The 22,838-nt window shown below is 43.4% G+C and overlaps 1 protein-coding gene across 1 annotated transcript; it reads left to right on the forward strand.

The window, feature by feature from the left end:
• Positions 1-3,667: 3,667 nt before the first annotated feature.
• On the forward strand, positions 3,668-22,011 carry SCTR (secretin receptor). The gene is given in 15 exon segments (XM_066190319.1): positions 3,668-3,733; positions 3,735-3,791; positions 3,794-3,892; positions 7,360-7,486; positions 10,278-10,388; positions 14,202-14,305; positions 14,598-14,695; positions 15,688-15,820; positions 16,624-16,777; positions 16,867-16,927; positions 17,478-17,547; positions 20,084-20,175; positions 20,269-20,407; positions 20,586-20,627; positions 21,656-22,011. Coding segments are annotated over 15 exon segments (1,530 nt in total). The 3' UTR covers positions 21,833-22,011.
• The last annotated feature ends 827 nt before the right edge of the window (positions 22,012-22,838 follow it).

Consider the following 22,838-nt stretch of genomic DNA (forward strand, 5'->3'; position numbering starts at 1 on the left):
CCCCGGCACAGCCCGGTTCCCCCCCGCAGCCCTCCCGGAGCCCCGGCACAGCCCGGTTCCCCCCCCGGAGCCCGCGGCCCGGCCCGGCCCTGCCCTCACGACGGCCCCGCGGCGGTCGCTCGGCAACGGGGCAGCCGCGCCGGGCCGCTCCACTTGGGCCGGGCTGGACGGGATCCCCACAGCGGCACTCCAGCTCCTCTGAAGGCGAAAGTACAAAAAATAAGAGGAAAAAAAATTTTTTTTTTCTCGCAGTAGGCGTCGTTTTCAGTGTAGCCGCAGACAGCGTGGAGGCACTTCTTTTCTTTTAAAAACTCTCATCTATTAACACCAAAATTGTTCTTACTTGGTTTAAAACAAGTAAAATTTAAAATTTTGAAAGTTTAATTACAATATTATTTTTTTTAAAAAAATCAATCTTTTTCTCTTCCCCTTCCCCCCGCCCCCGCCACTTATATGTTCTTGCTTTCAGCATTAAAGAACCATCCCTTGAAGAGTAATCCTGAAAACCTTTCTTCAGTGTATTTCTCATACCATCCATAAGATGAAAGGTTTTTTTTAACCTAAATAGGTACAGGGGAGGATGGAAAGCAACGGATTTTTTCGGTTTGTGTCCCCCCCCCCCCCCCCCTTCAGACAGGCAATCTGCACTAAGAATAAAATTATTCAGTTTCAGTTTTTCTAACACAGGGGTAAAATGTGTCCAAAAGTAGTACAACTTTCATTTTGGATAAAAACGTAAGCAAGAAAACTTCAGATCGTAAAATTCAGATCCTAGAACGTGGTTCCCGTACTTAGTAAGATGTAAATGTTTATGGTTAGAAAAAACTATTCCTATACCCTTCACATGATGTTTTAAATATAGACTTAATATAGAAAGCCAGAATTATTTCCAGAATGAGTTTTTTCCTTACATATTCTAAGAATAAAATAGTTAACGTTCAGTTTTTCTAACATGGAGGTTAAATAGAACATATTTCTCCTCACAATTCACATGTACATCAGTCTGTTTGGACAGTGATAGCTGAATGTAAACCAAAAACCATGTCTGCTTCCACATCAGAGGGTATAAACATGATGCACCTCTGGAGAGGCACTCTGTAAAGTTTCCTGGGAAGCAGCAAATGAGTGGAAAAGGTAGGTGAAAAGAGCGAGTTATCAGCCAACAGACCTGCAGATTTCCTTGGGAAGGCTGATATAAATATTGTTAACCAGGGTTTAATTAGGTGATTCTTGCCTCAGTTTCACCTCTGTATTCCAAATGTCAGATGAAAAATGTGCAGCCTGATTGTCAACCTGTAGTAAAGGCATTGCAAACAATTTAATTATTTAGCAAAGGGAGGAGAAAATTTAGTTGTTTTAAGCACTAATGGAATTTTAAAGTATTAATAAATAAATATTTACAATCAAGGTTGGTTAGTGTTTGATAAGTAAACAATCCTACAATCAGAGTAGTACACAGCAAAGTAATTTATTTTATTTGCTCCTAAAGTTAAAGTGAAAAGTCTTTTGAAATTGTGTGAACAAATTCAGATGTTTCTTTCCTGGTTTAGATACCAGACTTGAAAGAAATTTCAGCTGTGACAAATTTACAAGGGGTATACAGAGTAGGTATAAAAGCAAATGCACACAACTGTTGTTTAATTAAACAAACATCTCATTTGGAGTTCTGTGAATTCTTGGTAATAATTCTTTGTAGTCTGCTGCTGCTGTTAGGTTTCCCAGCTCTCCCTCTCTGTCCCACTGGGCTGGAATCTGCTGTGAGTTAAGCAATGGTTTGCACAGGTGAGAGTTTCCCAGGTTTTATTTTACATCCATCTTCCTTCAAACGCTCAGCCTGAATAAAATGGGAGGATCAGAAAATATTAATTCACTCTGTTGGTGTTTAAACCCAACATTGACTCTCCAGACTCCTGGGCCTATTTTGGAAAAAGCCCCACACTCCAAAGTACATTCAGAAACAAAGCTCTCTCAATTACATAAATGCAAGGAGGACTGCTGGCTTTCAGGGGAAGATGCTGCAATATGAATGGAATAATAAAATATTCCTTCAGCCAAAGGAGGAGAAAGTCTTGGCACCCCACCGAGATGATGCAGTGTTGTCAGTGTGGTTTCTTCAGACTACTGCAGTGACATTGTCTGGCTGCCTCTCAGACCCCCTTTCAACAGTTTGTTTAACCCTTTGATATTTTCAACTGAACTCTGTGGGGAAGCAGATGTCTTCAAGAAATGAAAATCACTACAAGTTTAGTGTGGACTGAGGCAAGGAAGACTGAAGCATTTGCCATTTTGAGGTGAAAGGATCCTGTGTGCCTGTGGTGAGTGAGCAGAACAGAGCTAGTGTGGGGTTAAGCAATTGCTGCCACTTGCCTGACTCACAGTCTGGGACTATGGGGAGACATGAGGGTGGTGTGTAGGGAAAAAGGGAGCATTGCAACTCAGTGGTCTTCATGGACACATATAGAGATGACCTGAAGTCAGAATGGGAATGGAAAGGGCAGCACTTGCTAGGAAACTCAAATTCCTTCATTGTGCTGCTCAGCAGATGACTTGTTTAATCCAAAGGCAGGATTTTCAGTGCATAGGCAATTAGCCATATATTTTTCCTAGTCATTGACTTTACTGGTAAACCTGGAACACATCTGTGTTCTGGGCAGCCCTTCATTAAATTCGACCTGTCTGGTGATGGTAAATTGGAATAGATGGTAAAAGATGTTTTAAGACAAGCTGAGGACAGACATGCTTTGAGGAAGAGCACTGCTACACAGTGCAAACTTTGACTCTTTTTTGAAGCCTTATTCTGTATTGTGCTAGAAGTGAATGTGACAAACAAGGGTTTGGAATGCCTGCCTTGGCAGCTGGGAGGTCACACCCAGCTAGGCACACAGATCCTTTACAACAGTTTTGCCACAGAAACAAAAACAGGAGCAACAAAGAGTGTTCTGCTGACAGGTGAGGGGATTGCCAAGAAACTTTCGGGAAACCCAGGATGCCTGGAATCTGCATCCCAACAACAAGGTACCAGTGGGGTCCAAATGCAATGACACCTTGCAGCCTATAGTATTGGGATGAAATGCAGGCTGGTTGTTTCTTCAGATGCTGATAAGAGGATGAAGTCTAGGGAGTGTTCAGAGTCCTCTTTGGAAGGGAAGAGTAGATTCCCTGTTTATCCCAGGCTAGATGTTTTCTTCGGCTCTGGCAGCTGTGCACACCTGGGCTTGGTAGAACATGCAGGCAGCAGGCTCACCTGCAGCAGGATGTGCCAGCTTCCTGATTTGTGGGTCTCTGGGATGTGGGTTCCCTGTGGGAAGCATGTGCAGAGCTGTCGAAAGCAGAAGCAGTGCAGGCAGCCTGAATCACATTCCTCCAACTCGGCTTCTCAGCAGAGCACTTATTCCAGGGCTGTACTTCCCCTTGATTGATTGCCCCTGCCATTGTGGGGCTGACATCTTACAGGGGAGTCCTGCTTGGTCCCTTGTCGTGGGAGCATGAGGAATGATCATTCCCCAGCGACACCCATCGATAACAGTGAATAATAGCCAGGAAGAGAGGCAGACAACAGTAGGAACATGCTCAAGAGAGGTGCTGTAATTCTTGGGACAGGGCGCTTCTGCAGAGGAGGAGGAGAGTTTGCAGGGTGGATGGGAGGGGGGGGGTCCTGTCACTGTTGATGCTCTCTAGAGCTCAGCAGCTGGAGAGAAACATTGGCTAAGGATGGTCAAAGCTGGGAAGGGAAAAAAGCAAGGAGGGAAAAGGATGAAGTAAAAGGAGCTAGGAGCCACATTGGAGAGCATACAAACAGCCTGCTGACCTCTGATGCATGAGGGATGAAGAAAACAGACTGTGTTTAACTATGTGGACCATCTGGGTGATCTTCTGGATTTCAACTGTCCCGGTAGGTGCTCAGATCTGTTTATTCCCATTTGCATGGAATCACATGTTATCTGAGTAATTCTGAGCACCTCTATTTCATGAAGTTGTGGTGTCTCTGTTTAAAAGATCTGCATAGAACCTGGGATTTTTAAATTTTATTCTTGCTTCTGCTGCTTCCTGCTCTAATTAACAGTGGCCAGATGACTAGATGCTGGATGCCTCAGTTTCCCCACCTTTATAAAGACAGCAGTGTTACATACCCACTTTGACAAACACAGCAGGTGCTGTGATGAAGGAGAAAAGATTTGACACCATTCAGAAAGCTTTACTGATTTACACCAGCAATCAATCCCTTAAGGGGCAATGCCCACGTCTAGCAGTGCCTCCCTGGACTCAGATTAAAGGAATCTGAAGTGATGTTTATACCACAAAGTTTGGTTTCCTCTTTTTTTTTCTTTTAGTTTTATCACTTTAGTGAGATTTATGTGGCAGATTGTCACCGCTGAGCTCCAGGTGCTTGGATCAGTCGGAAAGGAGAGTGGAGCCTGGACTGTCATCTCCAGGTGCTGCTCAAGTTATTCAGATTTTGAATACATAGAAAACAAGGGGTGAAATATGTCCAGCTTGGGTGTGAGAAGTTAGGAAAGGATCAAATCACTGTTTCATTGCAACAAATGGAAAAATCAATTTATTTGTCTCAGCAGGGGATTTGGTTCCAACTATGAGAAAACCTGAGTTTTGCCTAGACATTTTAATTGCAGAGTGGATGCAATCTTCAAATCTTTTTCCTTTTGATCATCTTCTGCAATAAAAATTGTGACTGTGATGGTTTTCTTGTAATTTTGGTTTCTTGTTCTTAGTACTACCCAAAGGAGTCTGTAAATAGATGTCATTGCTCAGGGTGTCCCCAAGAGCACCTCCTTCTATTGGTTCTTCTAATCTTTCAAAATACCAGGCATCTTTTACTCCTTAAATCCTCTCTAGGTCCACTTATTTTAAAATTAAATGGCTGTGAATTCTGCATATTGTTTAGATCCATTAATTTCACGCTTAAAAAACTGTGTTGGCCGTTGGTATCTATATTGCAGCTTTTTGCCCGTTCTGGAGATCTGTTAATCACAATTATCTCTGTTTGGGATGGGTTTGGTATCTTGGCTTTAAACAAAATATGAGGATGTCTTTCTCGCTGTCGTGGTTTCAGTTGGGATAGAGTTAATTATCCTTTTATTAACTGGTGAAGTGTCAAGGAGATCAAAACTGTTTCAGGGAACTGTTTAGGAAAAGACATAGAAACCGCACGTAGAGGAGTCCCTTTTCCTGCTCGTTCTCAAGCAGCGGGGGCAGGCTGTTTGCTCCCACTTGTGGATGGTAAACAGCAGTGAGACTGAGCACAGCTGGTAGCAGAGTGGGGTTATCCGGCCGTGTCGGATTTCGCATCGCTCCGCAAACATCCGAGCGCTCACACCCGGCCTGCCCCCTCGGATGCCAGTGTTGGTAAAGACTGCCTCAGGGACAGTGTTGGTGGAAAACAAGTTCTTTAAACCCGCACCTGGAAGCTCTCTGCTTTCCCTGGGCTTAAAATCCTGTTAGTTGCACATCTATTACCAGGAAGTGGTATCCAGCTGATTGGAAGAGTAGGGTGGGTATTACTTCGTGGGGTAAAGCAGTAATTGTAAGTCACTACCTATGCTGTATTCCTGCTTGAACAACACATTTAGTGTAAGAAAGTAATGCTGTATCAGATCATCAGTGTGATCTTCGCACAACTGAGTGTGCTAAAACTGTGTGGCCTCACTCCAGCCATAAAGAAATAACACAGAATTTAAATCTTTCTAGAACAAGAAACTTTCTTAGGACCCACATTTCTTAAAGGAAAAGAGTGCCCACACAATGTAGAGGTTTTTTTAAGATGGAGTATTCCCCTGCTCCTGAGATCACTGTTAACACGATTCCTAGCATTTATTTTTACATATGTTCAGTATCATCTTAACAACCTGCACGCAAACCAGACTGGTTATGCTGGCCACTTCAAGTGCTCGGCATTCAAGTCCTGGCATCAGAAGAGAGTTTCTTTCATATAAAGTCTTTGCATATGTGATTTCAGAAAATTCCTTACACTGTGCAAAACCAGGTGGTTTCTAGTTCATTTATTTCATGACACACAAAGACAAGGGAGAAAGATACTGAACTTAAACACACCAGACTAATTAGATGAGGTATGATACTCTTATCAAAAATCAAACTTTGTTCAGAAATACAATACTCAAAAAATTTCCAGCCAAAATAGTGGGAATATAGTCTCTATCATCTAGTATGCTAAAATTTAATTGTAGAAAAGTAATAGTTGTCATTACAAGGTTTTCAGGGATTGTTCTTTCTCCCAAATCTAATCTGAAAGCGATCAGCAATGCTACAAGATTTATTAGGTTGAGCAGTAATATGATGCTGCTGGGTTAACTTTCTTGAACAAACATAAATGAATTCTGTCTGATACCTTTCAACTGATAGAGCCCGATGACTGGCTTCTAATCTCTTCATTATGTGTATACATACATATGCATTTATATATATGTACATAAAAGTTCTATAGTGAGAATTTATAGAGATTTTGGGTTTATCCATTAGAGAGAAATTATCTAATTCACTGTAATGGGCAACCACTTATATTCAGGTTTCTTGTGTCAAAAGGAATAGACACTGGTAAAATAACAGAAAGGGTAAAAGTACTTTTTTCTGGACGATGTAACTGTTAAGACCTTGTCCTACAAATAATTTTGCAATGATTTTCAATACTTGTCATTTTAATGGTCTGTCGCTGTTTGGTTTTTTTACTCATTTTGGTCCAGCTGCGTAAAACATAAACACACATTTAATCACTATATCAGGACTGAGCGAACACTAATATTTCCACATGGTTTTATGAGAAAGGAGGATGGGAAGATGCGAAAATGACCTTAGGACAAATTACCATCTAGGTTCTCTCAAAAATCTGGGTGAGATTCTGCTTTCAGGTGGGCTCCTGCAGCTACCAGATGGTAGCAGTGAAACAGGCTTGGGTGATCTGCTACCAGTGGGCATATTTGGATCACTTGTGCCCAGGAAAATGACTTGCCAGGTGCATGGTTTAACACTGCCATGGGTGAGTGATTAATTCTCTGTTATTCTAGGAGACTCCAGCAGTGTCCTGGATGTTTCTGCAGTCTTTCGGAAGAGCATCCTGTTCATGTACTTAATTTAGCAGAATAACACATTTTTCTCAATGCCAGTAATGTCAGCAAAACGGAGAACACATAAACTCAGTCTGTGCTTGCCTGCTGCTACTACAAAAATGCAGACTTAACTGGGAAAATTGTCTGTATTTGAAGGAAATATTGCCCACAATCAAGTGATAGATTTGCATGGGGAATATGAGCATAAAAAGGGTAGATGCTGTTCAGATGTTATGTGGTTTAAGAGGAAAAGTGATTCCATTGCTTTTAAATTATGTAGATCAAAGCTATTCCACCCATCTGTGACCTTTTGAGCGTCCTGAAAAGGGAGGAAGAAAAGTGTGTGGAGACTCTTTCCCTGGAGGCAAGGAACAGAACGACTGAAAATGATCAGCTCCTGAGCTCAGGTAAAGACTGAACAAATGCACATGATGAAAGCTGCTCTCGCATGAAGTGGTGCCTTAAACTCAGATACTCTAGCATCCCTTCCCAAAGGAGGTATGCACTTAGTATACATCTCTCCTTTAGAAGCAAAAAAACGGGTAAGATCTGTTACAAGGCTTTGAGAGCATGCTTTTCACCTTACTGTGACAGGAAGAGTTGTGGGAACTTTCTAATCCAGTTGCTTGACTGCAATCCTCACAACTAGGGAACACACCGGCAACAAAATCTTGCAAATTGCAATCATCTCTTCCTGGACAAGGATAATTTAAAAAGTCACCCCAGCAAGTGTAAATTTATTTAATTGTATTTACCTTAAAAATCAATGAAGACCAGCAGCCAACATTTAAATCACATGGCTTGAAGGTCCTCATTGCTTCTTCCTTGTTCCAAGTTACTGTCACCCAACAGAGCTCTTGAATTTCAGAGAGGATTTATCATCATATAAAGGAGTTTTTTGGCCTGGGAAAGTTGCGGTACTGAGTCCTCATCATGTAGACAGCTTTGCTTTCACAGCTGAACAAATGGGGTCATGTGCAAGACTCTGCCCTCATGATAACATTAGCTTGGGAAAGGGAGCAGTGTAATATTAACATAAACCAAGCACGCTTTTTTTTGTGCGTGAGTGAAGACAAGAAAATTCTCTTGGGAGCAAGGAGCAGGGCAGGGAAGCTACTGGAGACATGGAACTCACTGGAGACATGGAACCCCTGGTCACGGTGACACTGTGTCTTGCTGTTGGGAGAATGCTCTGAGTGCTGCTTGAGGGAGATCCCAAAGAGCACAGGGCTGTGTGAGGGAGGTGCTGCTGTGCTTTGTCTCCACCCCGAGGCTCTTTATCTAGCTGAGGGTGGGAGACACTGGCTTTCATCCATGAGGAGTGGCAAGAAGCCCACCTGCAAGAGGAATAGCTCAGTGGGTTTTTGTTTTCTCTTCCTGGATGGAAACCACCCAACATCATAATTTTGCCAGGTGTTTCTGTGTGTTGGGTCTGATTTGGGGGTTTTATGCCTGTGGTGTTGGCATGAAGGTTCGATAAGCCAAATAATGCAGTGCATTAAGTCATAAATATCACCCAAGGTGAAGTTTTGCTTTCCTTTAAACCTTTGCTTTGAAGTAAATACTTTCCAAGACTTATAAACATTGGCACAGGGAGGACACTAGGGCTGAGTGCCGTCCGTCTGTGAACAACTCTGTATTTTCAGGCACTAGTACTGTTTCACAGGAGGAAACCAATACATTTCTAGAAATGTAAATATTTTTGTCAGGCTAATGGAGGTTAGCCTTATAAAGCATGAAGTGTTTGAGGAGGGTGCTTGGTCAGCATTTCCTCCCCACATGTCCGGATACAGCAGGCACAGGGTAGTCCTGACATATCCCAGTGGCCTTTTTTTCCCCTGTTATGTTGCAGAAACCTCAAAGAAGGCTGTGCTAAAACCATTGACAGGGAGTAGCAGCAAAAGGGAATGAGTCTGAATGATTTCAACCTGTATCTGCAGAAGAGCAAAATAAGAAATGGTAGGATAGCAGCTTCTCTTTGGTACAGAGAGCACCAAATGTGGGTCTTCTCCACTAACACTCTGCACCTCACACCAAAATTGGTCCATGCCAGCATCCAGCACCTAAGTAAGATGTCTAAGTAGAGATCACCACCATATTCTTCTCCATTGGCCACCAGATGATCTCCCTGATGCATCTCTACCAGCCCTGCCAGAAGGCAATATAGTCAAGCTGAGGATGCAGCTGGAAAAGTCTCCCTCCCTCCCTGACTGTGAGAGGGGACCACAACAAGCCCATCCTTAAAATAAGCAGCCCTTGAACCTACCTGAGGGAAATGGGGTGAGTCTGGGCAGCCAAGCTCAGTGAGTGATCTGTTGGCATTTTTCACTTCACCACAGCCTGTACACAGTGAAAGAGAGAAGTGTTTATGGTGATAAAAGGAAGACATTGATGCTGCTCCTTTCTATCCTTTCCCCAGTATGATGACATTAGCTCAGCGGTTAAAGCATAGTGCTAATAATGTCCAGATTGTGGGTATGATCTCCAAATGGGCCATTCACCTGAGAGTCATACCCTCTTTGTGGGTCCCTTGCAACTCAGAATAGTCTGTGATTTGAGTGATCTATGGTTTAAGTACCATCCTGAAGCTGTTTAAACTCCTCCTTACAGAATCACAGAATGGGTGAGGCTGAAAGGGATCAATGGATTATCTGGTCCAACCTTCCTGCTCAGGCAGGGTCATCTAGTTGCATTTTCTCCTATTTACAGAAATACTATGTAAGGAAAACATTAGGATGACTCAAAGTGAAAGCTTTAGAAAGATTGAAAATAAGTTCAAAAATTCCCATCTGATTTCCTTCATCTTTCCAGGGCCATTCAGTTGTTACCAGCAAACAGTTAGGTAGCAAAAGGCTGAATGTGAAATTCTGAATGACCCTAATTGCTATTTGTGGGTCTAGTAGAGACCAGTGGGATCAATGACAAGAATGGGACAGGTCTCGGAGCTTGCTGGGGCTGGTTTGAAGCAATCAGGACATCCTCTTCCCTATTCAGGTCTCAGCAGGACTTGCTCTGTTTCATCCAGCTTGCTTTTCAGAGCATGGAGCATCTTTGTCCCTGTAGCTGCCTCGGTCTGTGGGACATGTTGCATGGTGTTGTGCTGCTTAGAGACGTCTCCCAGTGTTTCATTGTTGGAAGAAATTTCATGGTGTTATGTCACTGGGAGATGCTGTATGGTATTTCTTGTTGCCCCCCCAGGCAGATGTGCTGGAATGTGGGATAACATGAGCTGCTGGCCTTCATCCACAGTGGGACAGACTGTCAATGCTCACTGCCCTGAATTCTTCCAGATGCTTACTGGGAAAAAAGGTAATGCTAAAATGACACTTTTCATGCCCAGGTGTTTTTAATTAAACACTTATTTATTAAACACTTTATTTTTTATTTATTTACGAAGATGCCATGCTCAGGTCTGAATTTGAAATGAATTTTTTTCTCTCCTTCTTTTAAAGAATGCTAGTTACTTAGCAGCTCTGTTTCCAACACTAAGCTAAATATGAAAAAGCCTGGAATTAAGGTAGCAAGGCATTTTAAGTCTTTGTCTTTTCTAGCCAGATGGAAAAAAGTGCAAGAATTAAATGCTATCCTGAAAAGCAGGTTTCTAGCATGGTTTCTTAAGGAAAAGGGCTTTTTCCACTCAGGTCCTGTGTTTATTTCTGTCTTTCCCTTTTAATAACACGTGAGTTTTGGCAAATCATCCAGCTAGGCAGGCAGAAAAGATCCCCTTTTTTGCCTCATTAAGAGGAAATCTGCACTGGGGATTTCTCTCTTGCCTGTGACAGGATCCATACAAGTGGCACAATCTCGTGGAAATTCAGGTTTCATGGCTCACCAAACAATTCACTGAAATAGAGACAAGCTCAAGCAATGATTTTGTCCTTTTTCTGGGATATCTAAGGTAGAAATGAAGAGAAATTTACTCCCAGTAGGCTGCCCTAATCATGAGCTATTAAGTAAGCCTGCTTTCTGTTAATTTCTGCTTTTCAGAAATGCCCAAGAAATGTGTTTACATTTCTCTTTAGGGAGTTAATGATTCAAATGAGAAGAGGGTTTTACATTCTTCAGTTATAGGGCACAGATTAATGAGGTCCAGTACTTACAGAAAAGCAGACAGATCCATTTTATGAAGGGAGGAACAGGAGACAAGGTATTAGATTGTCTAATAAAGATTACACAACTCAGAGAAGAAGCACTTAGTGCTCTTTAAATGAAATCAGACATGAGCCACTCAGATTAAAATAGAAACCTTGCTACTTTCTGTACACACGAACATTATCTGCCCTTTGAGCCCTTTAATCTGGTTTAAAGCCAAAGGATAAACTACACAAAGGCATAGATCGCTGAAGAAACCATCTGTCTGGCATCTGCATCTTTAGCATAGTGATCCCGGCCCTTAAATGCAGTAACTGAAATCCCTGCTGGTACAGCCACTAGAGGGAACTGCTCCCTGCCTCTGGCCTTCTCACCGGGGAAGAAAGCAGGAATTTGTACATCCAAAGGTCATAATGACATTTCAGATGTTCACTGCCTTATCTTGGAGGTAGTCAGCTTAAACCTTAGTTGCTCTCCTTATCGAGAAACTGATAAAAAATAATCAGAGTGACAGTGCTCAAAACAGAACTCCAAGACCTGATCTATCATCATTTGCAACTTATTTCAGCCTCTGCATTTGGCATTTTGGGTCAAAGTCAGCAACAGTTTAACCTCATTCTCATGGCTGCGTTCTTTTATTTTATACTGTGGTTGGCTTGTGACTCCAGAGTTTATTTACTGCTACAGTCATTGTCCTGTTTGAAATAATTTTCAAAAAGAAAAACAAAGATCTGCTTGTTTCAAAAGAAAAGCAAAGTTTTTCCCTCCTTACCACTTACAAAGCAGATGGGCAGCCACAAACACCAAAGGCCCATTTGTTAAGCCATGTGGATGGCTCTGACCTGTGCCCAGACACAGGTGTCTGTGTTCACATCTAGGCTTGCATTTGTAGCCCAGACTGGATGGTCCCTTTCTACATAGCAGACCAAAGAAACAAAATTCTCTGGAACCAAGTAACAGAACTGAGCACGGTGCCTTAGGCAAGGAATGAAGGAACATGTGACAATTGTGAGGATTCAGAGGCAAAGGCCACATCAGATGGCCCCAGTTCCACAGCTGCCCCTTTAGTCTGAATTCCTTTTTGTGAAGGCAGTTCCAAAGTACCAGTAAACACCAAGATGAATCCTTAGACAAACTGCAGACCCCTAGTCTGCTCTGAGTGGGGCATGCTGCGGTTTGCCCAGTGTGTGTGACACTCATAAGCAAGGAGTTAACTGTTAAAATTTCCCTTGTGTCCATCCATATGATGTGCCTGGCGTAATCTCCTGTGCTTTGCATATAACGCAATAGCATGTGCACACCAACACAGAACTTCACCTCTTCTTGTCTGATCTGCTTTGACAGCCTCGAGCACAAAACAGTCACAGGCATGTTTACAAGCACAGTGCTTTGCTCTAAGTTAAGTAAGTGTGTCTTAATAGTTGACACTGATGTAGAGAATCTGCCACCACACCACCCCCTTGCTGGGTGCCAAGACAGGCTGGGGACAACCTTTTGGGAGACATGTTTCTTTCCTGTTGTTGCTGCACTGCAGCAAAACATAGAAAACCTGGCTTATAAAGCAAGCCTGGCCCTTTCAAAGATGCTAAGCTGGAACAAGATGTTCAATAAAGCATCAGAATAAGAGTGTGATAAGGACACACCCAGAGCTCTTCCCGCTCAGGGTTCTACGTATGTTTGCTTGCCTTGCAGGTTTATAAAGGTGAGTTCAAATCAAGTGCAGGCATGCTGTCAGGTGACCAGCATTAGCCCAAAGGTAGCAGGAGCTCTGACGCTGTCCTGACAATTCCAGCAGGGCTCCGAGAAGAGGAAAAACCATTGCCAAACACTGCTGCACATGTATCTCCCTCAATTCCCCTAGCACTGCAGGGATGTTTTGCAAGAGTCAGACACCCTAATGTCCTCATGGCTAAATGTGTGAGAAAAAAATAGACTTTTATGGTGCCCTCTGGCAAGGGTTGTACTAAGGACTGCTGGTTTCATGTCTCCTTTAAATACCTCTTAGCATTGCCATCACTGCAAGAAAGCCAGGATTCCACTTCATGTTTCTAAAGTATGATTTTTACCAGGTAGATCAATGTGATTAGTACAGTGGGCAGTGATTTTACTTCATTGTAAAAGTTTTTGTTCAACACATAAAATACTTACCTGCTAGGGCCACTTTCTTCCAGTGACATTTTAAGTGGTGTTGGGCAGGACTTCCCACTTGCACTTTAGGGCCAAACATTAATATGGACAAGTTCAAAACTACCCTATTCAGCCATGTGTGACTTGCTGGACATTCATCTCACTCAGCATTAGGAGTCTAAAAGTCAGCCATCCCAGCAGATGAGGGTCAGACAAACTGCCCTTTGCAGATACTACTCTGAAAAATTAGTTGAATTCTGCAAATGCCTATTTTTCTCCGAAGACAGCCACAAGGGACACAGTTGGACCCAAGTATTCAGCTTTCCAGAAGTTGAGCTTAAGTGAGGGGAATTTCTTCCTAACCTTTAATTTGCAAGTCAGCAAGGAAATCAACAGTGTAAAATAATGCCCAGTGTGGGGAAAAGGCTTTTAGTATTCATTTAAATCTTACTGAAAATCTGTGACCATCTACAATTTTGTGTTCTATTTGGAGCATGACAAACCACAGTAAGGAGGTGGGAGCATTCAGCAGAGTATCAGGTTTGCATGGAGTTTGAATCTGTGATTGAACAAGTCATGTGTTTGCTGATCTTGGAATGGTGGCCAAGAAACACCAGATGTACTGAGCAGTATTATTTATGTTGCAATTAATAAAAACACATCCATCAGGGTCAACCCTGAGTGGGTAAACAATATTATGACCCACACAAGTACACTGGGCAAGTATCAACAGAATAAACTCAGCTGCATCTCGCCTCCAGCTATGCAGAGTGCCCTGCCTGGGGCAACATGCTATCCTGGCTCCTGGAGCAACCCTACATAGTGACTGAACCTCGAGGACAACAAAGATACAATTGGAAATGGTCATATCCCATTCTGTCTTTTTTTATTGTTACCACACAGGTTTTGTGTACCGAAACTGTACAAGCGAGGGCTGGTCAGACCCGTACCCAAGACCTGACATTGCTTGTGGCTACAATGTCAACGACACAACCAACGAGGCCAGAGTGAGTCTGAGTGCCCATGTCCACAGATCTGCTGCTCTGGGGCCCTGGGGAGAAACACTTTAAGGAGAGACTGATTGATGTGATTTAACCCAGGTGGGGCTATTGCTATTGGTGGTTTTCAGCATGAATACTTCCTGCCAATCATTGGAAGTGGTTGCTCAGGGTGAAATTTCAGTGGCTGATTTTACAAGAAATTTTATTCATTAAATAGGAAGACGGATCTTTCTTTTTGGTGTGGGCTGATCTCTACCAGGCAGACAAGGTAAAGATGTGATTATATGTTCCCCTGCAGCGTTCCTATTTCATGACCCTGAAGACCATGTACACCATCGGATACTGCACCTCGCTTGTGACACTGATGATAGCCTTAGTGGTCCTGGCCTCCTTTAGGTGAGGAGAAGCATCTCTGGTTTGTGTTTGGCCAGGACTTCTGGTCATCTCAGCTGACACAAATCCTTCTATTGACTTTCTGGGCAAACTAAAAATTGAAGTATATCTGAAAACCTTCACAGAAATCAGTGACAAAATTTATCTCCGAATCTTGTCTCCCAGAAAATGTCAGGGCTGCTCATTATATTGTGCTCTCCTTTTCTTTCCAAATCATAGCTGGATGCATGTTGCAAATGGCATTTGCACCAACTCCCTGCTGAGGTCTTCCCATGATTTCAGTGCCCCTTGGGCAGAGTGTCTTTCCCCCTTCTGCTCTCTTCCCTACTTGAGACTGTGGCTAAAATTTTGCTCTAAGTGCAACTGCACTGACTTCTGGCAAGACGTTTCAGGTTTCTATTAGCAATCTGACATCAGTTTATCTTCACTCATCCCTGTAACCTGGAATTTGTACTGTGCTGCTTATTCAGTGAAATTTCCCTTACAGTAAATGTCAGGGTGGCACCGCTGGGCAAAAGGAAACCCAACTGCTTTGAAAATTTATTTCAGGCTCTGTGGCCTCTGGACATAGACTATGTGGAGATTTAATACAGAAAACACTTCGGGCACAACTGCACTGGCAGAAAAAATAAATTCATCCAGGTGTGAATAAACACCTTGGGTTCATGTTGCTCCAGAAAGGAGGGAGAGAGAGATGCTAGAACAAGCATATTGACATGAAATCAAAATTTTCCTGGCAATGTTTAGCTTGTTTTAGTACCTCAGTGGAGCAGATATGACTGCAGCTTTTTAAGGTCTTCTCTAGGATTTCCCTCTCGGGAGATGCGTTAAACCTCCTTTCACAGAGAGAACAACACTGTTCTTCATTTGCCAGTTTATCACCTATCAGTTTATCAGCAGTTAAACTGCTGTTTACAGCCACAGGCTCCTTTCCTTGGTGGGGAATGTCACTTCACTGGATCTCTCTCCCTTTTTTTTTTTTTTTTTTTTTGCAGAAGACTTCGCTGCACAAGGAACTACATCCACATGCATCTCTTCACATCGTTCATTTTGCGAGCCTCGTCCAACTTCATCAAGGATGCTGTCCTGTTTTCCTCTGACGACATAAATTACTGCGGGGCATACACGGTAAACCTCTGCTCACCAGCTTGCTCCACCCCTCAATTTCCCAGCAGGATCCTAGCAGGATATAGTATACAGGGAAGGAGATCTCCATCCCAGCTTTATATTCATCATGAGTGGTTATGGGAGAAGGGAGTTTTGCTCTGCCCCCCCTCTGAGAACACATTAAATATTGCTGACTTATACTGTGGTGTGAGACCTGATAGTAAGATAAGGGCTTGCACTCAGAGATTTTGAAATGTTTTTGCCTTTTTCTTTTTATTGGCAGCAAACTATTTTGAAAATTTGGGTGTGAGGAGGGGTGAGCAACACTGGAGATGATGGTCAATGCTTTAAACTCAAAGATAAGAATTAGGGAGAGGAACAAAAATAGGCTTGTTTTGTTTTATCCCACTGGTGTTGCTGGATTTTTGTTGCAGAAAAATAATATTTTGAGAACATTTTAGTTTGTGTTTATCAACTCCTTTTCTTGGAAAAAAAAGGATTGACAATACATTCACATGCTTCTCTAAGGTGATGTTAGTGTTAGTGGTACTAAGAAGGTAGTGACAGTGAAATTCCCCTGAGACAGTAACCTGAATCCAAGTGTCCATGATACATTCAGTTCTTCTAGTGAGGCAATTGATTAATGCATTTAGGAGTGCCAGCTCTGCTTTCTTGTCATGTGAACCCCTGTCTCGAGGACACCCATTTAGTCCCCTAATTGCTATAAAATCTCTGTTTGCCAAGATTAATTTACAGCTCACTCTCTCTCTGTAAGAAGGTAGGCACAAACTCAGGCAGGAGCTAATTATCCTCTCTTTCCTCAGGTTGGCTGTAAGCTCACCATGGTCTTCTTTCAGTACTGCATCATGTCTAACTACAGCTGGCTCCTCGTGGAAGGACTGTACCTCCACACCCTCCTGGTGATTTCTTTCTTCTCCGAAAGGAAGTTCCTCTGGTGGTTCATCGCCCTTGGATGGGGTACTGGTTCTCCCTTCAGTGAGAAGAACTGGGGTTTTTCTGCCTTTGAGATGGACTTATGAAGCAGTAACTGGTTTCTCCAATTGCAGGTGCCCCAATGGTGTTTGTGGCTGCATGGGCAACTGCTAGGCAACTCTATGAAAATATTGGGTAAGTGGTATGGAGTGGGGGAAGCTGGCATGCCAGGGGGAGCATGCAGTCCCTGTGCAGGCTGTTCTATGGGGTCCTGCTCATTTCTAATTGCTGGAGCAAGTAAATCAGTCAACATCCTGCTGTGGTGTGAGCCTGGATCCTAGTGTGGGTGTGAGTAGAGGTACAGCTGAACAACACGAGAAAAAGCTTCCAATTCCATTTGAGCATTTTCAAGGGTGGGAGGTAGCCTTCAGGTATGAATTCAAACCACGACGTTTTCAGCATCTATATTTAACTTTGCATCACTATTTAACAGTGAAACTTTGTTTCTTTCTCTTTTCCCTTCCAAAATTTTGAACAGTGTTTGTACTTTAAGGGAAGGACCTCTTTCTAATCCAGTGGAGGTGGGCAGTTTTCTGTCAGACACTTGTACCATTTGGTGAGAACAGGAAATTAATTTCGTAGAGAAGAGAATAGGGGCCTATCAACGGTGCAAAACAGACTAAACCTGCTTGAAAAGATACCAATGTTTTGATAACTGACTTCACCTTCTCTTCTATTTTTACAGGTGTTGGGACATTAACACTGATGCCAATACCTGGTGGATCATTAGAGGCCCCATAGTTTTGTCTATTTTTGTAAGTCTTTTCTGGGACAAACAGATTCAAACTGTTGTTTTCAAATACTGTCAAGTCAGAGCTCATCTACTCAACATGCTTTAGAAGTGTATTAATGAACTGATCTTAGGCATGTGTCTGAACTGGTGTGACCCATGAGTTACTGCTTAAGCAACTTCTGCTCAGCAGGACTTAGTAACTAATGCCCCAAAGCTAAGTTCACAAGGAAAGCTAGAATGTCCTCCCAAGAACCAAGAGCCTGAAAAAGATCAGGTTTCCACATCCTGTTGATTTCACATGAACTTGGCTGTTTTGTGGAAGCTTGTTTTGGACTGTTTCAAGGAAAGCTCCAGAGGAGAAACGAGTGGCTGTACATTTCAGTACAATTACTTTTGTGTCTGCTGGTCAATGCCTCTCTCAGCAAAGCCAAAACCAACTTGCCTTACATGACCACTGGCTTTTGTTTTCAGGAATGAAAACAGCTCACAGGCTGCACGCACCCTGTATTAGTGGACAGCACTGAGGCACTGCTCAGTGAATTAAGGCAGAGAAACTCAGTGTGAGCCTACCCAGTGCAAGGCAGTAGTGATGACAAGAGCAGTTTGGTGTGTATAATACGCAGCACCTGTGTTTTGAGCATTTGCTCTCCTTCAGAGCCTTAGGTGCCAGGGGGCTGGAGCTGCTGCTTGGGATAATCGTTCTGGCCGATGAAGATGCTCTGGGTCAGACCATGCTGCAGTGACCTGTCTGAAACCCTAGCCCAGAAATGTGAACTGCTGGTTACTCTGAAGTACTCTGTGACACTCCAAGCGAGACCCCAGGGGCTGGCTGAGGTTTTCACATTTCCAGTAAGAACCACTTTGTTTGCAAAACACAAAGTGCAACACTTGCACACTTCTCGGAAACCCAGACAGCTGGGATGGTGGGTTAAAGTTCTGCTCCTGTTGACCAGTGAGCAATCCTGCGTCCCCACAAGACAATCAGCAGACCGCGCAAGTGATTTGGGATCAACTTAACGAGACCATGGCACTTATTTTTCTTAATGAAATAACCCTCATGCTAGGAGCCGCTCAGCAATATAAAAAAGCCAACAAGACCCAGGCATTCTGCAAGAGAAAAAGCACAACCTTAGTTTATCTTTTGGCGACCCCCACCAGCTATCGCCTTCCAAGTGTCCTCAGAATGCTGATCCTTTCTTGTTTAGCTACTGAAGGCAGAAGCAGCCTGCATGACTCTGCAGGTTTTCCCCAAAAGAGGCTTTACTGGAGCTCATAACCAAACAAACAGCCAGATCTTAAGAACCCAGATCTAATCTCTGTATTCCTCACAGCCTTCAGCAGTTCAAAGGGTAGAAAATCAGCGCAGATAAACACTTTTGTGCTCCCAGGCTCACTCATTCCTGAGCTGCCCGCGGGCAATTCCTCCGGGCAGGAATCCCGCCGCTCCCCCTTCCCCTGTGGTTTTTATCAGTGAAAAGTCCTGCTCAGCTACACGGCTCTTCCCTGGCCTAATGGGTTAAAAATCCCAGAATACTCAGACCTGAAGCTCCTTTGCTCCCCACCACCCCTGAAGTATTTCTTTCCTTCATGCTCTTCACCTCTAGCTCCTTCCAGCTCTACTCCTTTCCTCCTTCCTTCCCAGCTTTCCCAAACTTCCAGCTCTCTCCAGACTCTCAGCAGCCGCAGCTGCTCCCTTTCCATCCAATAACTTTAAAGAACTCAGGGACTTGCTGTGTCTGTCCCATCTCCAGGAGACCCGGTTCTTTTAGGGACACCCATCACCCCAGAGCCCTGCTCCAATGCCCACAGGCACGCACGATCCACCTCTGCAATGGTGTTTCCCGGCTCAGGGAAGTGTTAAGGGCCTGACACAGTGCAGGCGGTTGCAAAAGGGGTACAGGTCTGCAGGCTGTGCAAGCCAAGGGCAGATCAGCCCGAGGTCGCTCCCCAAGGGCCGCGGGAACAGACAGACAGACTGGCTCAGGCGGCTCTACCTCTCCTGCAACTCCCACTCTTTGCCTGAGGGTCAAACGAGCAGAAACAGCTATTGCCTCATCTGCGCCCAAACTGAGCAGATCAGCATTTTTATCTGATATCCACCCTTCGAGAGGGGGGAAATGCAAAAGGAAGAACTCCAGTGTCGACTCTCTCATCTCCCCACTTTTAACTACTTTTTGCCTCGTGATCCCAAACCACATGGAGTGTTTTTGGCAGGGAACAAAGAGCATTTGTAGTACCAGTTAGCAAGTGATAGCTCCACTGCTGCCCCTTTGCTGGCATCCAAAGTGGGGCCAGACTGTGCAGAGGCTATCAGAACCCCACAGCCAGACCGGACCAAACCGATGCTCCTGGTTTCTCTGCTGGAGAAGCAGGAACAGAGACTGGGATGGGAACATGGACACAGGCAGGCCAGCCCCAACCCCTCTATTCTTTCTGCTTGGTCCAAACCTCCCAAAGTGGCTCTGCTGATTCCTGCAAGTTACATAAATGGATGGTGGGTTTGCTGTTTGGTGGGTTGCTTTTGCATTCTTACTTTGTTTTTGGGGTTTTTTTTTCAGATTAATTTCATTATCTTTGTCAACATTTTAAGAATCCTGGTGAGGAAGCTCAGATCCCCTGAAAAACGGAGCAGTGATTTCAACCAATACAAGTATGAACCTTACATCCCTTACAAGGCATTCAAAGCCACCTGAGCATTTCTTGCTCCTTCTACACCAGCTTTCCTCTCTGTTCTCTTTCTCAGGAGACTTGCAAAGTCAACACTCCTCCTCATCCCTCTCTTTGGGGTACACTATATCATCTTCGCTTTTTTCCCTGAGGATGCAAGCAACGGCACAATGGAAATTCAGCTGTTTTTTGAATTGGCTCTTGGATCGTTCCAGGTATTATTTGACAAGCAATTGTTTCTTTAAAATAAGAAAAAGAGGTAGAACATATAACCCTGCAACAGACTTGAGTTTCCAATGGCAAAGCCAAGCTGTCTGATTTCCCTTGAGATGCCTCATCCCCATTCAAAAGCTGAAACTGCAGTCCTGTGACCATGGTTCTTTTATCTTTTAGGGCTTTGTTGTGGCTGTGCTTTATTGTTTTCTTAATGGTGAGGTGAGTTCTGTGTGTATAACATTCTTTTTTATTGCTGATGCATGCCTCATTAATCGATGGGATACATCCCCCAATGAATTAGATGTTTCATCTGAGGGTTTTCTTCCCAGCTGCCTAACATCACCCGTGAAATTCCTCCTAGACCTGGCAAGCCTAGGTAATTGCATGCCAGATGCAAACTTCACCTCTCAAGTACTGCAACCCTTTCATAAATCAGATAGCATTATTACTGTCTGGGAACTGAGGGTGGGAGCACCATCCCTCACACAGTCACACTGACAGCCGACTGGTTCTGACATATGATACCATTATCTGCCATCCCATCCTTGGCTGTTTCATTTACTCAGTCCTTAGGAGGGAATTTATCAAAAGCTATACCCAGTCCAAGTTTATTAGGATTCTTATGAGGTAAAGCTTTTGGTAGAGGGACCGTTTCCTTCGTAGTTGCATGATAACTCCCAGGTTTCTGGGCTAGAACTTGCACTCTGAAATGCTGCTGCTGGTTGGGTCCAGACAAACATCCAAACCTGAAATATCTAGAGCTAATTGGAAGGGAAAAAAAAACCAAACCAGTGCCTAAGAAAAAGTCACTTTGAAATGACGGAGGGTTTTGAAATACTCTGACTGATCTTTCAACAGGGTTCAGAAAAAAATGGTTTTGAAAAGAAAATCTGCCTTTTTTTTAAATTTATTTTTTATTTTTTTTAACCTTAGAGTTCCAAAATGCCCTGGTTTTAATCTAAAAATAAAATTCTGGAAAAATGTAAACCAAATGCTTCCTAAGGCCAGCTAGATTCTGTGAACAGTTTCACCTGCAATTAAGTAGAAAGTTGTGTGCTGCAACAACAATATCACTAGAAGTGTCAAGAAACAGGCCCTACCTTAGCCCCTTAAACTGGGGTTTAAATTAATAAGTCCAAACCTTGACAAAGGTAACCTGCTCTCATTTTCCTGTTACACTGCTCTCTGCAATGCAGGGTTCCAACATAAACTAGCTGAACTAAGTATTTTGTGACCTTTCTACCTAGGTTCAGCTGGAAGTTCGGAGAAAATGGAGGCAGTGGCATTTAAGCAAACACTGGCATCAGCATCTCAGCACCTCAGCGAGTAACGGAGGAAGCGGCTTGACTCAAGAGATGCAGGTGGTGCGGTCCAGCCCAGCAGAGCACAGGAGAGGAACCCTCCAAAGGTCAAGTGTGCTTTAGCTCTGTGCACCCGAGGGTACCTCCATGCTCAGATACACAAGGCTGAGTGCCATTGACTGAGCTGGGAGTCTTGTGTCCACATCCAAAGCGGAACTTGGCTGTAGATCAACAGTTCTTGGAGCACATCTGTTCGTGTATATCCTGTGCAAAGCAAAACCGGCCAAAATATTATGCTCTTCTTTGAGTTTCTGGCCACAGTAATTTGTGTTTCTTTCCACACCTGCTGCTAGTTCTACCTTAAATGTGACCTTCCATTTTCCATGTGGCTCTCCAACATGTTCCAGGCTAAGTCAGGCTGGTGATTTTTTGCTGTTCTCTATTTCTTCTGCTGCAGAAGCTGGGAAGACATTGAATTTTATATGATGAAGGTTACATGCCATCCTCCATGGGTTTGAAATGCCAAAGTAATTAATCCCTAGAATTTATCAAGGTTAAAAGACTTTTTGTTGTGGTGATGGATGATAGACACGGAGAACTTAAGGCACAGCTGAGCTCCAGTTTCCTCTCTGACTGCATATCCATTGCTCCAGTGACAGTGGCATGTTCAGAGAGGTTTTTGCCTTTGCCTCTTTCAATGGTGGAGACCTTGGGAACAAGGGTGGTCCAATTTGGATATTTCTATCATTTTGAAATGGTAAAAAAAGCTATTACAACATATTCCAAGGGTGACCAAAAAAACCTTCAGTAAGATAGCTCATCCCTATTGTGTCTGTACATCTGAAACTTCACCAGCTTGTTTTTGAAGGGAAGAAATGAAAGCTCTTGAGACATCTAAAGCTCAATTGAACTGGACAGTAGAAGGTATCCAGTGAAAAACAATACCACAGTGGCTACCAAAAATCACTTTAGAGTCCACAGTCCCTCAGTGTACTGAAATCTGCAAGGCTGTGCACTGCAATATGCTGTCAAAAAGTATCTGAACTATCACAGCTTTAGGCTCTTAAGAACATAGTTAAGCAAATTTCCCTGTTTTGAATGAGAAAGGGATAAAATAATTCATCTGACA

This window comes from Chamaea fasciata, unplaced genomic scaffold, assembly GCF_029207755.1.
Source record: "Chamaea fasciata isolate MVZ Bird 193981 ecotype frontalis unplaced genomic scaffold, bChaFas1.0.hap1 SCAF_8, whole genome shotgun sequence".
NCBI classification, from domain to species: domain Eukaryota; kingdom Metazoa; phylum Chordata; class Aves; order Passeriformes; family Sylviidae; genus Chamaea; species Chamaea fasciata.